Raw genomic sequence first — 20,669 nt, 5'->3', positions numbered from 1 at the left:
CAACAACGAACAGTATCAGCCTTACAAGTGCATTCACAGGAGTGTAATTTTATTTCCAAAGAAATAAAAACTTGGGTGAACGTGAGATTGGCCTTTGTTATTCAGAGTGATAGTGAAATCAATACTTTGGCTGTTTATTATCAAACCCTTAAAAAGGGCTTCCCTTTAGACCAAGGACCCAATGGAACCACAAAGACCAGATACTTCCATACAGTTTTCTGCACACCGTACTGAATATCATGCGAAGAGTTCAACAGCATTCTTCTGAAAATGTAAATACCAAAATGGGCATGTGAAAATCAATTGAAATGCCCACTCTACTATACCCCCACCCCACCCCTTGTGTTGCTTCCGTTCAGCCACTGGTAGTAGAAAAAGTTAATTTAATGGGATCAACAGGTTTGCTTATCCATCAGCAACCAAGTAGAACATCAAGTGTGCAGAAAAGGAAAGAAAGAAAGGCCCATTGTGTGTTTATGCAATGTAGTTGTACTGGTTCGGGTTCTCCTTGTCTCTTTCCATGTAGTCTCTGTCAATCAACGACTCTATTCTCTTCTTAAGGTCCGCGGGCTGTGAAAGCAATTCAGGAAGTCAGCAACCATTTTTTAATCATGGTAGTATTAAAATATGTATATAATGATCATTCAGTTTTTACATATTAGTGTACTAATTCAATTCCTTCACATGGGTGCAAAGGTTTATAAACAGAAAGAAATTAAGATTCACAACACAGGTGGGCTTTGGACATGCACTTTACTGCATCTACAAAATCTTCCTATTCTAACAACACATAGCATATAGGCATATGTTCTGAGTGTTGAAAGCTCACAGCCTTCCTAACTTATCCTATATTGGAATTCTTTATCATTTGCTGACTAAATCTTTTGGTTTTGCTATACTAAAGGTAAAGGTAAAGGGACCTCTGACCATTAGGTCCAGTCGCGGACGACTCTGGGGTTGCGGCGCTCATCTCGCTTTATTGGCAAAGGGAGCAGGCGTACAGCTTCCGGGTCATGTGGCCCGCATGACTAAGCCACTTCTGGCGAACCAGAGCAGCGCATGGAAACGCCGTTTACCTTCCCGCCGGAGCAGTACCTATTTATCTACTTGCACTTTGTGCTTTCGAACTGCTAGGTTGGCAGGAGCAGGGACCCAGCAACGGGAGCTCACGCCGTCGCGGGGATTCGAACCGCAACCTTTTGATTGACAAGCCCTAGGCTCTGTGGTTTAACCCACAGCGCCACCCGCATCCCTTTTTGCTACACTGGACATTCTCAAAAACAAAACTATTTTTATCTTGAAAGTTCTGTAACAAGCAGAGAATTTTCAGGACTAATTTTGATGCCGATAGTTTAAGCAAGAACACTCATACTCTACCTTTACTGGGAATTTAAGCTGGTTGTATACTTCAGACACGAGCAGATTGTGGCTCAACGTCTTGCGCATTTTCATGATTCTCACAATTGCAGCATCAATTTGGTACTGACGATCCTGAAAGACTCTCTCTGTAGTGCTTGCTTGTTCCTCCACCTACAGGAGCAGGACATTTGGGGGGAAAAGCATATCAGAAATGGAAAAAGTTTTTTAACTATGTCAACTATAAAGTGAATGGATTAATTTAAATCAGCCATTAATTTGGGATGGGTGGATGAAATTACATTGGTGTTCCACGAGGTACTACTTCTGATAAGAAAGGCCACCCCCCTAAACCTGAGTATCCTAAATATATATTTGTATTCTAAGTCACCTGCTTCTACACAAGCCATCTCTGTTCATCAAGTTAATTATTTGGGTGTCACCATTTAGAAGTCAGGCAGGCAGGCAAGCAATGACTAATTATTAGGATCTCTCAGGAGGAGAATCCTGGCTTTGAAATACCTTTCCCATAACTGTATATGCCTACTATCCTGCACCAGTTTGAAAAGCTGTTATTTGTTCAGGCCTTTGCAATAGTATTTAAAGGCTGATTATTGTATATCTGACTAAGAACAAACAGGAGTCCTGCTAGATCATACCCAAGGTCTAGCTGACCCAGCAATCTGTTCTTGCAGTGGTGAACTGGACACCACTGAGAAGCTTATAGAAGGGCATGAGCACAACAGCCCTCAGCCGTTCATAGCCGTCAACATCTGGTGTTCAGTGGTATCCTCTCTACAATACTGGAACAGGTACTTGGCTATCATTACTAATAGCCATTGATAACCTATTCCTCCATTGATTTGTCTAACCCCTCTTTAAAGCCATCCAAACTGGTGACTACCACTACATTGATTCAAATGAAGTTTTAGTGTTTTATGACTTTTATAGCTTTTTAAAAAACAACTGTCCTGTTTGTTTTCGTTTTTAAATGGTGAAGCTGCATGGAAAGTGATTTAAAAAAAAATTAAATAAATATTAAGTCTTTTTGCGGGGCGCGGGCGGTGTCAATGAGAAGGATGCACATTTTGTAACACCAACAGCAACTGAAAAACTGTGGGATGTAAGAGCTGGTGGCTCAGAGGAAGCTCTGATTTAAATATTTGCAATGAAACATGATTTCCACCCTCTTCCTGGTCATCTTTTAGAGGGCGTTTAGCGGCAGGAAGGAAATGGAAATAAACCAGTACAGTGGTACCTCTGGTTGCGGACGGGATCCGTTCCAGAACTCTGGTCAGACCCCGAGGTTTCCGCAGCTGGAGGGACCGCTTCTGCACATGCGTGGCGGCAAACCACTTCTACGCGTGCGAGAAACACTTCCAGGTTTGCCGCTTTCGCAACCTCAAGTTTACGTTAGCTGAGGGTAATGTAAGCCGAGGTGCTACTGTATATTATAAGAATAAGCTATAGCTAGCAAGCTATAGCTTGCTAACCCAGCAAGGAACTGATGGCCATGAATAATTCAACCAGTAAGCATGCAATGTCAAAAGATGCTTTGCCAAACACTAGGAAAATGAAAATCTAATTTAACGTAAAAGACAGGTTTCGTTTGCAATGAGTCAAGAGCAAGTGTCTTGATGTCCCAAGCTCAGAAAAAAGAAGTTTGTGTAACCCCTCCCTCTGGCATATCAAATAGCTCCTGATGACTCCAGCAGCATAAATGGAAAGCTGGAGTCAACATAGCTGCCACTGATCTGCTTCTGGGTGATTTAGCCCACTGATCAGGCGACCAGAAAACATATGACAGTAATCTGAAGGGGGTGGGGGAAAATAGGTACCGTTTCTTTCATCTGGATCTGATTGATTTTTATCCTGAATAGCTTATGCCTGAAGTCATCATTGCAGGTAAATTTGTCACCATCTTCCACATCTTTGCCTTTGGGGCTTTTTGTTAGCACTCTGGCCTTGCCACAGGCTAATGACTGGAGGGTTCGTCGGAGCTCTCCATCCTCTAGAATAGAAAGGAGATGGTTTAGTTTTTTAGTCACTAGTACTCAGAAACAACAAGGAGCATCCAATACTAACCTATTCCAGTAGCTTGTTTTATCTCCTCTAAACTGAATTCTTCACCTTCATTAAACATAAGCAGCACTAAAGTCTGGAATAACGAAACCTGCAGCTCCTTTTTCCCCTGTCAGAAAAAAAGAATGATAAAAACATTTCTGCATTTCCTTAGAAAACTTAAGAAATTTGTTTAATGATAGTTCTATATGCATGCAGAGGGAAGTCCTACAGCTTGCAGAAATAACATCCATTCTGCAGAAAAGGAAATATTATCCACATGACAACTGTGTTGTCTTTAGAGCAGAGTACTTATGCCCTATGAAGACATAATGTGTAACTATGGTTTGCCTTCCTTAACTATGTATCTGAAACACTTAGACCAGTTTAGGATTGGCTATGAATGTGGTTGTGAAATTGCAGACAGTCTGAATTAACAATGCTGAAATCTATACTGAGCAAACTCTTGTTAGGACAGTTTTCCCGATTCTCCAGCTATTCTGCCTTCCTAATGTTTCCCTGTTTCTAGGCTTAATTCAAAGTGCTGGTTTCAACCTATAAAGTCCTTTTACAGCTTGGAAACCAATACAAGTCTATGCTCATCCAGGGTTCAACCCCCCACAAATATATTTATATTTATATTTGGGGGGAAATGACCCTAATTGAATACTTTTGATGGATCATGGAAAGCCTTGTTCTTGTGGGTATTCACCAAAAGATGGGCATTTCATCCAATGATGGCACAGGATGTTGGTGGCAGAACTGATGAAGAAACGAAAGCACATTAAATGAAATAAGGCAGAAATGGTTCAATAAAACTGAACAAAAGCCAGAAACCAATTTTTTAAAAATGGGATTGATCACTTAAAAAGACCTGTTACATTCCACATTTACTAAATGACTTCAATGAGTGATTAACACTATACTGGTAAGAAAACATTACCTCTTTAAATTCTGCTTTGAGTACACAGTGTCCTAATGTTGATTGCCACTGAAGTTTTCTGCCACTGTGCTTTCCCAAATAAAATGTCTTGAATATCTCTTGCAGTTTCACCATCTGAAGAGAAGAGAAATATGAGCTTAAAGTTGAAATGATCAACTTCTGTTTCCTTATTTCTGCCCTCCCCCCCCCTCTACTTTTTGACTGCTTATCTGAAAAGGCTCTATCACTATTATATGTGTACCATGAAACTTTATACTCAAGTCATTTTAATACCAGCATTTTACAACCAAAAGGGTTTAAGATTAGAATTAGTTTCTAATCTTCAATTAAGGACTGCTAGTTTCAACTAAGTAAATCTTTATTGTGCCACAGCTTCTTAAGATAATTATTTAATAAAGTCACCTCTATCCCAAATTGTTTAAATATACTTTTTTTAAAAAGTGCAAGAAGCTTCAACTCTTCCCGAAGTTTTGTATATTTATTTTTGCTGCTACAAAGGGAGAGGCTCCCAAATTACTTACTTAACCTATTTAATTTAAATAATTACACCTCAAAATATCCAATCTAAAGCTTGATGCAATCTCAGGAGTTTCTTGGCCATCTTCCAGCTTTCTAATTATTAGGTAACTAATGTTTAATTTTAATCAGTAGTTTATAGTCATCAGCATCAAAGAAGGGCAGTAAATTTATTTCATTTTGGAAGTGTTGTTCAGCTATCTTACCTCTGGTGGCAAGTGCACCTCCATAGGCACATAGGTTGGCCAATAACCCATAGTCAAGATGTTCACGGTGAGTTCAATGTTACCAGGTACATTCTGATTTTGCATATACTACAACAGAATCAAATGGACAGAATTGCCATACAGAACTACAAACAAGCTATAGGCATTATTAGCCATTCACCCACTCCATATTTAGATCCAATCCTTTCTCCAAGCTCAGAGGGGCAGAAATCAACTCCCACCTCCCCACTCAATCACCTTGAAACTAACAGGGAGATGGAAACTGGGCATAGGTCACCCTGTAAATTTCATGAAATTGAAACCCAGATTTTTCAAGCTGAATTTCCTTATCTACTGCTACATCATACTGGCTCACACAAAAAACAAAAATCCTTAACAGCATTACAAATTTGGCATGCAGAAGCCAAAATGTGTTGATGGAACTAAAGTATGAGTAGTTCAGTTGGTAGAGCATGAGACTCTTAATCCCAGGATTGTGCGTTCAAGTCCCACATTGGGCAAAAGATTCCTGGATTGAAGGGGAGTTGGACTAGATGACCCTTGTGGCACCTTCCATCTCTACAATTCTATGAGAGGCAGGTATGCGTGTTGTGAGAAAGCAAAGCAAGAGGGAATCCTTGCAATGTCCTTTTCAGATGTAACTGAACACAAGCGGATAATGATGAAATAAGGATGGCCACTTTGTACCCATACCTGCTTAAACTGTATCATGATGTCTTTAGAAAGCTCCATGTCTTTAAACATTCCTTCAAGTTTACTGGTGAAAGCAGCTCCACATTCTACAAAAGGACAGTTGTGTATTGAATTTGCAGTTAGGAATTTTGTCACTGTCAACAGGTGACTAAGAGCGCATCATTAACAAGAGGGCAGAGATATATTTTCTGTTTCAGTTCAAGTTGAAGATTAGGGCAGTATTGCAGTGCTGCTCAGGAGTGGCTGGGTTTGGTGGCCACTGCTGCAGATTGGTTCTGCTGGTGTTCCCTCACTACTCTGTCCTAGTAAAGCAGTAGTGACACTGTCTTTCAGGAAACCTTCACACATGACATTGTTTTTCTATACAGTGGTACCTCGGGTTACATACGGTTCAGGTTATATACACTTCAGGTTACAAACCCCGGTAACCCAGAAATAGTACCTCGGGTTATGAACTTTGCTTCAGGATGAGAACAGAAATTGTGCTCCAGGGGCGTGGCGGCAGCGCAATGCCCCGTTAGCTAAAGTGGTACTTCAGGTTAAGAACAGTTTCAGGTTAAGAACGGACCTCCGGAACAAATAAAGTACTTAACCTGAGGTACCACTGTACAGGAATACGCTCTGTGCAGGAAAAAGGTATGCACATTACAACGGCTAAAGAATACTCAAGTGACTTATTGTACAAAAACAAACATTGGGGATTTCCTATGGATAGTATACACAAAAGAAATTAGCAGAGGATAAAACAAAAAAACCTTACCATGTTTGAGCTTGGAAAGCATAGATTTTTCAGCATCGACTGATGCACTTTTGCCGACTAATAGCCGCTTTGCTAAATCTTTTTTGTAAAAGGCCTCAAAAACATCTTTTCCTGTAGAAGAGAAGCAGATTTAAAGCTCCTTTCCAAGTACATGTTCTCCAGAGGGGAACCCTGAAGCTCCCCTCATTCCAAACAGGTCTAGGGTCTTGATAGATTATTTTGAGATGGCCGAGAGATTCAGTGGAAGGTTTGACCCAACCTTCTTATTATTTCCTCAGGGTGGCTCTATGCTAGAACCAGTTGCTATCTATGCATTCCGACCCACCAAATTTAACAACACAAATAGTTTACAGATTCATTTTTAAAAATTGATGTGCGTAGTTCCTGTGTGTTAAGGCAATGAACCTGAGTTATGCAATCTTGAGTATTTAATTAACTCTGATTCCTGCAGACCTAAACCCCAAAACAAGCTGGGAGAATAACAGTCTTATTCTCATTCATTAAGTCTTATTCAGTCAGCATTATTGGGCCTATATTTTTTGCTGATATGCAAGGGTGCCTAATGTAAAGAAGAAGACCAGGTCTTACCATAAATAAACCTAAATATAATCATAATTTTATCCAACATCTTTTCGAGCTCTTCATCAGTAGCCTCTTTGTTACCTGCACGAAGCTTTGAATCCACATACTTAGCTGAAGAAACACAAAACCAAAAAGGAAGAGATAGATCTGAGTGGGAACTCCTAAATCAAGTCTTAGTTTATTCTTGACTAGGCTAGAAACACAAAACCAAAAAGGAAAAGATAGATCTAAGTAGGAACGCCTAAATCAAGTCTTAGTTTATTCTTGACTAGGCTAGTGTTCTATAACCTCTACTGGCTCATTGTCAGTTCTAACAGAAAAGAAGTGTCATGCCAGCAACAGCCTTAGCATCTACCAAATGTGACATCACTGTGGAAAGCAAAGGGGAACTAAAAACTCTGAGCATTCAAAACCACCATATTCTCCAGCCTACCTTGCTGCTCCTAAGTACAGTGGCACCTCTGGATGCGAACAGGATCCGTTTCAGAGCCCCGTTTGCATCCTGAGCAAAATGCAACCCGCGTCTGCGTGGGTCGTCTGTGCATGAGCAGCAAAACCCAGAATTAGCCCGTTCCGTTACTTCCAGGTCACCGCGGAATGCAACCCGAAAACGCTCAACCTGGAGCTACGTTAACCCGAGGTATGACTGTATGACCAATTCTTAAATATCAGGTCTGATTGGAAGCCAGCCCTCTTATTCCCCCTCACAGCCAAGGGGCTGCAAAGCTCCATCAGAGGAACTAGACTGACCGAGAACCAAACTCAGAAATACAACTTTGCACAAGGTATCTGCTAGCTATAATAAGTATTTCACTAGACTATAATTGTGCCAGCTGTGATTATATGAATGTTTCCAGGAGTACTGGAGTTGCTGTCCAAGTTGGTTGCTGTCTTCTATCACTTGCCTTTTCTCCAAACTAAAGAGCCCCAAATGTTGTAATCTTTTCTCAAAGGGGAGTTACTTCATCCCCTTGATCATCTTGGTCACTCTTTTCTGAACCCTTTCCGGTTTCACAATATCCTTTTTGAGGCAAGGGAATGAGAATTGTACAGGGCATTCCAAGTGTGGTTGCTCCATATATTTGTGTAACGGCACTATAGTATTAGCAGCAGCTTTGTTTTGGATGCCTAATGATTACTAGCATGCAATTCATCTTTTTTACATGGTTCAGTATCTTCACTGAGCTTTCCATTACCATCTTGAGACTATTATTAGTAGGAGTCTTAATAAGTTGAAATAACAAGAAGAAGAAGAAGAAAAAGAAGAACTACCACCTATAAGCTCAGCTGGTTTATTTGGTCTTTTGTTGATGAAGGTCTCAAAGGCTTCTTTCATGGCATTAACAAACTTCTCGTTCTTCAAAAAGCAAATGTCAATTATATGATCAACTTTATCCTTGAAGTCTAGTAGCTCTTGTACCATGGTTTTGTCTTTTTCTGGATTGATTACTATGGTGCTGCCGAATGCCTGCGAAGGAGGAAAGTTATTTATCACACACTTGTGCTGGATGCCACATATAGTTCGAACAAGATCCAGTGCGTAAGGACACACATTGCATGCTTTACACAAAAGCAGTATGCACTAATCAATTTATTGCCTATTTCATTACACCCTGCCCTTTATTCAAGGAGCTCAAGGTGGTGTACATGGTTCCTACACCCCCATTTAATTACCACAACAACTCAATGAAGCTGGTACAAAGTCAGCCAGGGAAGCTTTATGTTAACCCATGAAGATTTTCAGAATGTTAAGTCAAGAAAGGGAATGAAATGGATCCAATAGAGATGATGGCTCCCCACTGTGCTCACAACAATGTTGATGCAAACTTGTTCAGCCTATATTTTAGAAAACTATGGCGACAGCTTAGCCACATGATTTGTCATATATGGCTTATAAACCAAGATTTTGCAGACATCTTTCCCCACCTCAATAAATTTAAGACTTGCTCCTCCAAGTTAACTTTTCGAAATAAGTCACATATTGATACCTTTATATATTCAATCCATTGCTGCAAGAGAGCTTGCACTCCATTTTTCACCCTACTGAACAACTGATACAATAGAGACAAATCCTGAATTCGATTTTCATCCAAAAGGTGATTTAAACCTGCAAGATAAAAATGTGTTACTAATTACTCCAAATGAAACAAATGCAACAGAGAATATTTAAGAAACTACAGGTCTAAAAGGTGGGAGAAGACTGAAAGTGAGACAACAGATGAATTGAGAAACCACATTGGATGAGACAGTTTTCAGAAGTGAAGGTCTTAAATCTATTGCTGAGGCTGCTGCTCCTGCCACATGATTTCTAGTGAAGAATGGGTTTTTTATCATTAAAATGGGATAACATTGAAAAAATGGTGGCAAGGAGAATAACAATGTACACCTTCAAACACCTAGGATAAAGGATGGGATAAAGCAAAACAAACACTTCCATTCTGTACAGCTAGAGGGAGCCATTTCAGTGCTTTCACACACCCCGTAAGAGTAAGCAAAATGTGATTTTAAAAACACCCCCTTCCCTCCATCAGCTTTGGCACAATAATGGCAGCATTCCTGGATGTTGCTCTAGAATCTCATGGACAATGCTTCTGTCTGTATCTCATGCACCCAACTCCCACCAATATGGGTTACAGGCTCTCTGGTAATCCTATGTTAACTGCCTCTAAGGAAAAGCAGATTTCGTTCTCTTTGAAAAGCATGGTGTCTTAAGCATAATGACCATTTTAAAAGGCAAGAAAGCAAAACATTTAGTTTATCTCACCTATCCGTTGTCTTCCACTGAAAGTTGACATCCATATTGCCTTGAAACTCTTAATGCTATATAGGGTTGACAAATCTTATCGGACAACCTATACCCAAACTTTCTCTTTTTCTGTTCCTAGGAATATTATGTTTTCATTCTGAAACACATCTGAAGGCACTACAGTGGCTCCTTACCTGCAATGAGGACAGGACTTGCAAGCAGGGGCGTAGCAAGGGGTGTGTGGTGAATGCAGTCTGCCCTGGGTGCCATCAGGAGGGGGGCGGGTGACAAAATGCTGGCTGAACTCATCTCTGAATTTGTACTTGAGGCGAAGGGCACACATGCAATTACCTCGAGGAACCGAGTGGGGTTGAGACTGAGTTGCATCAGGCACTGTCGGCCAGGCCAGGCCCTGCTCTCCCAGGCCATGCCCCGCCCTCGTACAGCTAGGAACTGAGCGGGGTTGAGTTGTATTACATCCCCTTTGCACCTCCATAGCCAGGCCCTGCTCTCCCTGCCTGAACATGTGCTGGGATGGGCCCCTGCGATAGAGCGGAGGCAGCAGGGATGCCACAGAGCCCTGCCTGCTCCTCCTATGTGCCCTGCTCTGCGCTTCTGGGGACACTAGCGTCGGTCCAGTAGGGATGGGGAGCCCAATGTCGCCAGCAGCGGGGGGCGGGGCTCAAGGCAAGCATCAATGGTATATTTACCTGTTAATGTGACATTCAGACTAAAAATTAACTGAAACCCATTCTTTATTACCTTCAACTGGATTTATGACTGGATTGTGAATACACCTTGGCTGGAGAGGTTTAAAGAAGATTGAGTTTGTTTTCAAAGAATTCTTATAGATAAATTGGAATTTTAAAGTTTGGAACAGACTAGAGTACAGGAAAGTACAGGAAGTGGTGTTTCCTGGGAAAGCAGCCTTGACAAAGTGATAAGGTACTGTTGTAAAACTGACTGTTTTGAGAACCAGGGAAGGCAGAGTAAATTATGTGAATTCCACACGGTCCTGAGTATTTTGAGTATTTAAAAACATATCAAGGAACAAGGTTTGCTTGGAATTGAGGGGACTTTTCTCTGTGTGGAAAGAAGAATTGATTAAAGAGATGAAGGAAATTTGGGATAATTTAGCAGACAAGATTCGAGCCCAAATGGATAAAAATATTGAAATAGTGTCAGAACTGACTACTAAGATAGAACCATTGATAACAGAAGAATTGAATGTCTTGAAGCAAGGAAGGGAGGAAATTAGGAAAAATAGATGAGACTAACATAAAAAAAACTCAGGAGACACATAGGGTAGATATAGATGGTAGGGGTGGGAAGCAGGCAACACTTAAGAATGCCTTGATGGTTGAAAAGAGATTAAAAATACAGTCTCTGAGACAAAGTTAGGGAAAAAACATTTTAGGTGCTTATGCTCACAATGTTAAGTAAATAAACCAGAAAATAACACTTGTGTAAGTATCTTTCCTTTTAATAATTTCAAATGGGGGGGGGGGGTTTGACAAAAAAAAAATCCACACTGGGTACCACCTGGCCTTGCTTACGCCACTGCTTGCAATTCCTGGATGTATACCGTTTCGTATACTGTTCAGTGCTATTTCATGAACTGGGTGGGGAAGAGGGACTTTAGAATCTGAATGGGTCGTTTCTGTTTAGTATAGGGAACTGAAAGCCCTGAAGAAGCAGTAAGAAGAAAGATTTATATGAAGGAAGATAGGTTACCTTTCTGTAGAATGGCTGTTAAATGTTCACCTAGCAGCTGCTTTTCTACAGTAGCAATTAGTGGTTTCCTATAGGAAAAAGTGTTTAGAATTACATTCTTTTTGCTTACCAGTTAACCATTTTCAACCCAACTGGAACACCTAGATGCTTCAAACAATAACATTTCAATTACTTGTTAACAATGTGTTTATGGTCCAGATTGGTGTGTGTGTGTGTGTGTGTGTGTGTGTGTGTGTGTGTGTATAAAAAACTGCTTCTGGTCTCTCCTGTCTTTTATATAAAGCAGATAAATAATCTAGAGCAGAGGTAGCCAATGCAATGCCCTCTCGATGTTGATGAGCTACAACTCTCATCTTTGACAATTTATTCCCAGAACTTGTTTAAGTTTTTCATGGTTTTAATGGTGTCAACGCTTGTCTTTTCTTCTGGAAACTATGTAATTTCTGACAACTGATGTGAGTGTGGCCTTGCTAGACATTATTCTTTATGTCTAGGAAATTAAACCACACTTTGGCAAAAAGAAATGCTGAAACTAGGAGGTCATTTTTAACATGTTTAACACACCAGGTTGAGGGAGTCCACACACTTACTGAGTGCTTTGATCCAAGTAGGTGATAATCCTGTCTGCTTCTTCTTCCAAGCGTTTGTTGACATGATGGAGGTACTCTGGAACCTGACAGATTGAATAAATTATGGAGAAAAGTTAAATAAGGTGAGAATGGTAAATCCTTTATTGGGGGAAAAATGTCTGAGAAACAAATTGGAGCGGCATTATTATATCTTGTCGTATTATTGCTGAAATACTTAATTGTAGCCCGTGTCAGCACAACAAAGCAAGTCTTGGGAGCTACTGTTCTGCCCTCATTAACCAGGAGGTTAATGTCCCCATGGTGCCCATGAGCAATAAGATAATAAAATACCTCTCTTTCTTGCATAAGCCTCTGTCCTTCCGCTGCATATAGGCGATTTGTTTCTTCTAAGAATTTATGTTCAAAAGAATCCTGATAAATCTGTGGAAAACAGAAATGGGTCATTTGCTTAGGATGCTCTCACAGCTTACTCTGACATTATTCATTCATTCATTCATTGAATTTATTTATTAATTAAATTTATATACCACCCATCATCAGAAGATCACAGGGCGGTTTACAACACAACACAACAAGTACAGGTTCAATGTGATGGGGCATCCCTTGCTTACCTGAAGATCTGAAAGCATGCTGAGAAGGCTGCGAAGAAGGCTCCTGTCAATAGCCTCGCCGCTCCTCTCTCGCTCAACCAACAAAAGGATGCCATCAATGGTCTTGTTTTGGACCTTCTGATCGCTAATTATATGAGTCCTAAACAATTCTAGCCCCATATCCCTGGAAACGAATAAATCATTATAAGGAAGCAGAGACCAACACAGAGAGGCAGCTTTGTTCTACATTTATTTTGTCTAAGTGCTCAACTGCAGAAGTAATCTACAGGCCTGATCAGGTATTACTTTCTGAATACAGCACAAGAGAAAGTGAGTCTTTGGCTCTTTCATGCATATATGACCTAACCCAGCAAGCCAGATTCTCATAAAGGGTTCAGAAACTAGTAGTTGACCAGGCCTTAAGTGATCTGTGTAAATGTCCATAGCAAGCTCTTACCCCAAGGGTGGAATGGGCCCATTTTACCTGTACATTTTTCCAAGGACCAAAAAATGTGTGTAAATGCATTTAAGAGGCATGTATTCATATGAATTGGATATACCTACTCATATAACCTGAAATTTGGATAAATACATACATACTAGGAACTCTTCCAGAGTTAAGTTGAGAATGGGATTTAAAAGATTAAAAAACAGGGACTTCCAGGTTAGCGCCAACAACAAATGGTGGAGTTCCTCTGATCGGAGGAACGGGCTCCGTGGAAATTGGGTCTTCCTGCCGCGGCGAAGGCGGGGGCCCGCTAGAAATCCCAGGCGGAGAAGCCTGGGAACGTGGGGTTCGGCAGAGCACCAAGAGCGCCTCCCCTACTCACGAGGAAACCCCTTTTCAGGGCTCCGGAGTGAAGTGGGGTGAGCAGCGTGGTGCTGCGAACCGATCGCTATTTCCATGGAGGGAAGCCGTGCAGCCATCGCCGGAGAGCGCTGACTTTTTCCTGATGACATTTGGACTCTAAATCAAGTACCCGTGAGTAAAAACGGAGAATTGGATCAAGAAAATTGCAAAATTTATGAATTAGGCACGAAGCGGGAAGGTTTAAACAGGAAGTCTGCCTCCCGTTTTTTTTTTTTTTTTTTGTATATAGACTGAAGCAAAGACCCTGCAACCTAATAGCCTGGAAAACTGCTTTAAAATTGGAAATTTCCTACATTTATAACTAATAAAACCCTCTTGGAAGCAGGAGAAAAGGGGGGGGGATTTGACTGTTCAATCCTGCAGGAGGAGAGTAAAGGAATTTAAGTTTCCACCGTCCCTAACCTGGGGACGGGGTGTCGGGACAGAAATTGTTCGAGACGTCCATTGATTGAAAGCGGAGTATCTTTGACAGATAGCTAAAGAGAAACAAATTAACTTCAACGCTACTTTCTGCATTTTTGTATTTTAAAGAAACAAAGTATCTGAAAATTGACAGGACTTGAAATCGAAAGTAATCTTCTTTGGTGGATATATTTTAAAATTGGATACAAATAGAAATTGTGTCCCCTAGAGGGAGCTTGTCAGTTTGTTGTCGCAGTTTATTTGTAGACAGCTGTGAGATTTGGATCGTGGGACCAGCCGTTTGACCTTCAGAAATGTGTGGGAAGGAAGATTTGGTGTCTGCCCTTGGCATGACAAATGTTTTGCTGGAGCAGCTGTGTGATAAAATGAACTTGATGCATGAAAAATTGGATTTGATGAGTGCAGTGGCCAGTGAATATGATTTAACAGAGAATAAGGATAAAGAAGCTATACAGCGATCAATTCAGGAAACTGGCTTAACAAGGCAAGTCGAAGGGCAGATGAAGAAGGAAGAGGTAGTGATTACTCCTCAAACAACACAAATGGAGAGATCTAAAGTCCTGCAGGAACAAAAGCCACTGCGTTGGAAGATGGAACTTGGAGAGTGCTGGGAAGTGTTTGAAATCAAGGAAGCTTTTAACTCTAGTAGGACTATGAAACAGGTGAAGAACTATTTTTTGGACAAGGTTCCTTTGGATTACAAAGATGTCAACGAGGAGTGGGACTGGGGGGAAGGGGCCAGTCTGATGAAGGAAAATGGAAATTATTACCGGGTGGAACCCTCCGGAGACCCACTCCCCAAGAATCTAATAATAGACAAAGAAGTGCGTAAGCACAAACAAGAACAAGAAAATCTGCGGAAGGGGCCTAGAAGAGACTTAAGGGCCTCGGACATTAGAACACCAGATTGATGGACTGGATGTATTGGACAGAAAGGACTGACACAATTCGAAACCAGGAAGAAGGGACCGCTGGATAAAAATTAGAGATACAAAGGGAAATTCTTTTGTTAATTTTGGAATCAGTGTAATATAAATATTAGGGAATATGCCGGAAAGGAATTAAATTGGCTTTAGTAGAAATGATTTAAGGAACATGTATGAATATGACGTAAACTTTGAAATTTTAAGATTTTTAAGATAAGGTTAAAGAGATTAAGGTAAATTGAACAACAGATAATGTTAAAAGATAGAAAGTTTATGTTGAATCAACAAATAAGATAGATTGTTAAGATTAATTATTTAAATTAAAATTGAGAAACATGGGAAGAATTTGCTGGAATAACAATTTAAACTAGAATACAAAAAGGGAGGTGTGAGGAGGTTCAAGAAATAAGCAAATGAAAAGTTGTAATCTGAGATTTGTATTTTTCTTTTCTCTTTTTTGGTTTTTTCTTTTTGTTTTATTTTTTTGCTGTACTTTTTTTTGTTTTTCTTGTCTCTTTTTTTGTGTTTATGTATGGATGAAAATTTGAATAAATATCATTTTAAAAAAAAAAGATTAAAAACAGGCAGTTGGCTGGGGGAGAAAACAAAAGGAGTGCTTCCAGAATTTAATACTAGTAGCAAGTTTAATACAAGCAATAAATAGGTTGGGAAAAAACTTATAGCTTCTTTCATGAAAGAAGTCCTTCTATAAACGGTATGATAAATTGAGGTCCAACCTAATGTGCACCACTTATAACACTGATACTGCACTGGGAACACAAGGCTCTAAACCAAACTCTGACACATTTTGTTCCTGTAAAAGTCACTGAGGAGATTTTAAATAAGTACACAGACAATGAGTAGAGCTCTGGAGGGCATAACCCAAAGGTCTGCATTTTGTTAAGCATGCTTAACTACATGGTTAAAAACAAAAACAAGCAGTCAATTGTTCCAGGCTAGCAGCATTCTACTTTTGCATCACCTGTTTTAAAATTTCAAGACTAAATTGCTATTTGCTTTTGCCACTGGCCCGTTTCATAGTAAAGCATAATTAATGGTTTACCATGAATGCGTCAACCTGGATTGTTTTGCTTCTCACTGTGAGCGTGCAGAGGAAACAAACCATGATAACACCTGCTTGGCATTATACCTGAACCAGGAATTGTTGTGCTCACGCAAACAGTGATTGAAAAACCAGGAACAAAAGAAACAATGCTAATTGTTCTTTGTTTCTCCACAGTGCTGGTGGAGAGGCAAGACGCAGGCATAAATGGCTTGTGTATGGCTTATTGTAATGTTTGAACACGGTGCCAGAAGACACGAGACCCTTTTGCCAAGCTGGTTCCTGATGGCTCAATTGTTTCCAACATTTAGCACTGCTGCCATTCTTGGTATCCAAACAATATGCACAGTGACCTCGTTCACCGTTCTGGAGCTAGTTGATACTTTCCAAATATGAACCTGGTTTAGCTTAACTTTAGCTTTAAACTGCCACACACACCCCTTGTGAAAATATGGGTGGTCAGGATAGCAAAGAAAACATATATACCAGCCATGCTACAAAGATTCTCTATTCACAGTCAGTTCACTGTGATCCTCAATCACAATGGAAGGGAAGAAAAACTGAATCTATATTTTTGACAAAGCATTTGGAAGTCTAAAATCAATACTTCTCTTTTCATTCTCACCAAATTGATGGCAGCATTGAATTTTGAAGAACGTATGTTCGATCCAGGAACAAAAAGATACTTCTAATCATTATCTGTAAGGAGGAGGGGGAAAAAATCAAGCCATAAACATTTTGACATAAAGCAAGATCATTCTTGTGCCCTGATCCTAAACATGATTACTTGGTTGGAAAGGCCACCAATTTTAACAGGCCTTGCTTCCAAATATGCCTTATTGACTGCAACTTTAGAAAGTCAAACATATGAACTGACTGACTCCTCCCTCTTGCTTTACCATGTTCCTTAAGATGAATGGTGCACATCCTCTTACTTGCCCCATTAATGTGCAGGTTTCCACAACCAGGACAGGGTAAGAGACACTGAAAAGCTGCTGCACTTCCTGTCACCTGGGGAAACTTCATTCCCTCCAGAGACTGAAGTGAGGGCACATTTTAATCTAATTCTTCATATAATATTCTGATGAAATACTTCTTTAAGCAGGTTTTATGGCGCTGCCCTTTTAAAATTACTGAGGCGCATTGCAAAAAGGGTTACCTTCCTAAGGGACCCCTAAAAATTATGCAGCTTAATGTACCAGATTTGAAGTAACAGAAACTGTCGCCAAGAGTTAAGAACTGAATGCCTAGGTGTCAGGACACAAAAGCAATACAACAAAAATAGGTCCTAAATATATAATTGCTTGCATCATTTCCTAATATTGGTATAAAACAAAAAGTTCTATTTGCCTAAATATCTGTGAGCAGAAAGCACTTCTCTCTCTGCACAGCTAATGATCTCCCCTGCCTCCACATCTATCTGTGACCCCTGGAAAGCTACTCAAGATGGTTCCTGTTCCAATTGGCAAGGCAGTTTTCAGGAAGTTGCAGGTGTTCGTGGGGGGAAACCATCTGGGACCCAAGTTCACAAAAGTATTATTTGGAAGGAAAACAAGCCTTACCATTTGTCTGCAGTGGTCTTGCCAACATTTGTCTATTTTCTTGAGAAAAAGAACACTGTCCAATGAATCCATGATGAAGGAGTTAAGAAATTTAACACAACAACTGGGACAACACAAATGCCTGATGACATTGTTCTTCTGCGTCATCGCTGGAAAACTCAATAGAAACAAAAGAAACTGCCAGCCCAATTTTAAAGCCTTTGTTTTAGGCTAGGATGCGATCATGAAAAAAATGTTTATTTAAAATCAGCTAAAGGCCAAGAGACCACCATTCTAATTTAATGGGCCACTATGTTAATCAAACACTTGTGATGACACAATTCCATTGAACTCAATAGCTTTAAAATTATGAAAGAACTTACCTTATCTTTCAAGTTAGGTGTCCACATTTGATAATACCCATATTCAAAGCATTGTGATCTAGTAATATCATAAGCATATACACAGCCTCAGAGGATATGAGCACCAAATCTCACCTACTTCCCAGTACTTATTGTTTCAAAAGACTATCCTAGACACTAAACTGATTTTTAAGACTCCAAGGATGTAAATATCCACTCTGAAGTTTGACAGGGAAGATGCTCAGAGGGAAACACAGAAGAACACAGATGTGTGTATGTATCTGGATTTCAGGCATTATAAAAATGAAGTCCACAAACAGACTTACTACACAAAAAGGATATTCTCTGAACTGATGGATCTGTGCTTTGATATGGTCTTCACAAATCTGTCTTAGCTGCTTGTACAAATTTGCAGAAATCTTATATGAGCAGAGATTTTCAACAGCCTAAAAAAGGAAAAGGAGGACACATGAAAAAAACTCCACCAACATTTGCAGGACTCCATCTACAATTCGTAACTTTTTCTGTACATGCCAGCTCTCAGAAAAACACAAGTCAAAATGATTCTTCCCAGCGAGTTTTTAAAAAAACATGCCTATCTGATGTGGGGGCATCACTAGACAATTAGCGATCAAAGTTAAGGGTGGTATTCAAAACTAGACCTACTCTGATTAGACCCAGTTAAATGAATATGACTAACCCACAAGAGTGGCTTTTCAGGAGATGCCAAGAACTTGTGGGAAATCCCCAGTATGTGAATGGAAGTCTGCTCACAGGTCTCAAGTCATTTGCAGTCTTTGGATACTTTCTGCACAAACACTACTCATTTAAAATGGGACTCCAAAGATCTGGCTCTCAATTTTGCTGTTAGTTCACAGAACAAAAATACATGCCAGAATGCACTGCAGTTGCATTCATGCTCCCCTGGGCAGAGTGCCTTTCAGCTGACTGAGCTCATTTAATATAACTACAGTAACATCGTGAAGAAGAAAATGGAAGAAAACAATGGAATACCAGACTAGCAAATGAGCAACATTTTAGACAAAGAACTCTGACACTTAAAGGACATGCAGCCCAAACAGGACCCAGTGATGAAGACTGCATAGCCTTAATTTTGCTTAGCAAAGATTCACAATTATAGTTCAAACATAAAATTATTTGTACGCTACTCTAAAACCAACGCTGCAATTTTAAGAACATTTACTAGTAAGTAAACTGCATTTTGAGGGACGCGGGTAGCACTATGGGTTAAACCACAGAGCCTAGGACTTGCCGATCAGAAGGTCGGCGGTTCGAATCTCCGCGACAGGGTGACCTCCCGTTGCTCGGCCCCTGCTCCTGCCAACCTAGCAGTTCGAAAGCACATCAAAGTGCAAGTAGATAAATAGGTTCCCGCTCTGGCGGGAAGGTAAACGGCGTTTCCGTGCCCTGCTCTGGTTCGCCAGAAGCGGTTTAGTCATGCTGGCCACATGACCCGGAAGCTGTACGCCGGCTCCCTCGGCCAGTAAAGTGAGATGAGCGCCGCAACCCCAGAGTCAGTCACGACTGGACCTAATGGTCAGGGGTCCCTTTACCTTTACTTAAACTGCATTTTCCGCAACAGAATTTACTTCAAAGTAAATATGGTTATGCTTCCATGCAACAAATATCTGCTGGGTGTTACTATTGAAGCCTGCTTGAATTTACTGTTTTACTGGCTGTTGAAACCACAAGGAATATATTTGTTGTGTTTTATTTTAGGTGCTGTATTTTAAAATTATTCAAATGTCATTTCAGTTGTTTGCTGGTATATGGAGACAGTACTCATCAAATAAGAACACAAAGCACTTATGAACACTTCAACTACACTATGTAAATACCACAAGCAGCCTTGAAACACACTGAAACATCAACATGTGACCCTCCATCCACATCAGCATGGCCAATGGTCAGGGATTATGGATCAGATAATCCCTTTGTTAGTCTTAAAGGCTAGCAAATTTATTGTGGCATAATCTTTTGTGGACCAGAACTATTATACCATAATACATTTGTAAGACTTCAAGAGTCTACAAGATTCTTTTGTTTTGCTGCAACAGTAATATAGCTACCTCTGTGAACATCGTCTATAAATGCTAAGTACCCTCATCAACTAAAACAAAGTCTATGTACATGTTAGTTGGATTTGCTCATATTAATTCTAACCTCTCGCCCTCCCCATGTTAAAGTATAGTGATTGTAACGACTTCAGGACAGAAATCTTTCTTTTGTTTATGTCACTTGTTCCCTTCTTCTGCAAAAGCACCAGGTCTACTGATGAAGAAGTTTAAACAAATTATTATGGACTAAATTAAGACAAATCTTGGAGAAGGAGATCCAAATTTATTCACTAATCTGAAATTTAGCACATTTGAGAGAAGGGGACTGGTATGAATAAGTTCACCTCTACTAAGGGGGTTTGAAGAAGTGGGAGACTCAAATAATCTAGTGTTGCTTTACAAGGATTTTTGCCAGCAGGGGAAGTAGTGCACTAAGGAGTATATTGCTGATCAAAACAATACTCGTAAGAATCTTTTTGAGGAATGTGGGAGAAAAATATCTTGTTGCTGTGGCATACATAATCGTGCATTAAAATGCACATTTGGAATTGGCTACATTTACTGGGCAGCTGCTCTTTAGCAGAACAGTTTTATCAAGTATTCACAT

General features: G+C 40.2%; 1 protein-coding gene across 2 annotated transcripts in view; it reads right to left on the bottom strand.

Annotated features, from left to right (window-relative positions):
• Positions 1-366: 366 nt before the first annotated feature.
• Positions 367-20,669, bottom strand: part of CUL4B (cullin 4B) — a 31,752-nt gene continuing 11,449 nt past the window's right edge. The window contains exons 4-21 of one of the 2 annotated variants that reach the window (XM_053374666.1): positions 18,327-18,430; positions 17,644-17,713; positions 16,707-16,780; positions 12,820-12,982; positions 12,539-12,628; positions 12,209-12,291; positions 11,619-11,686; positions 9,127-9,245; positions 8,414-8,606; positions 7,145-7,249; positions 6,557-6,667; positions 5,797-5,882; positions 5,083-5,190; positions 4,361-4,474; positions 3,442-3,547; positions 3,195-3,367; positions 1,378-1,530; positions 367-570 (exon numbers count right to left, since the gene is read on the bottom strand). In XM_053374666.1, the coding sequence (XP_053230641.1) occupies positions 475-570; positions 1,378-1,530; positions 3,195-3,367; positions 3,442-3,547; positions 4,361-4,474; positions 5,083-5,190; positions 5,797-5,882; positions 6,557-6,667; positions 7,145-7,249; positions 8,414-8,606; positions 9,127-9,245; positions 11,619-11,686; positions 12,209-12,291; positions 12,539-12,628; positions 12,820-12,982; positions 16,707-16,780; positions 17,644-17,713; positions 18,327-18,430 (2,016 nt within the window). In that variant the 3' untranslated portion in view covers positions 367-474. The remainder of the gene's footprint in view (positions 571-1,377; positions 1,531-3,194; positions 3,368-3,441; positions 3,548-4,360; positions 4,475-5,082; positions 5,191-5,796; positions 5,883-6,556; positions 6,668-7,144; positions 7,250-8,413; positions 8,607-9,126; positions 9,246-11,618; positions 11,687-12,208; positions 12,292-12,538; positions 12,629-12,819; positions 12,983-16,706; positions 16,781-17,643; positions 17,714-18,326; positions 18,431-20,669) is intronic. The other variant, XM_053374667.1, reaches the window with a different exon arrangement.

This window comes from Podarcis raffonei, chromosome Z, assembly GCF_027172205.1.
Source record: "Podarcis raffonei isolate rPodRaf1 chromosome Z, rPodRaf1.pri, whole genome shotgun sequence".
NCBI lineage: Eukaryota > Metazoa > Chordata > Lepidosauria > Squamata > Lacertidae > Podarcis > Podarcis raffonei.
Note: the sequence above shows the minus strand (reverse complement) of the source record. Positions and strands in the feature narration are given on the sequence as shown.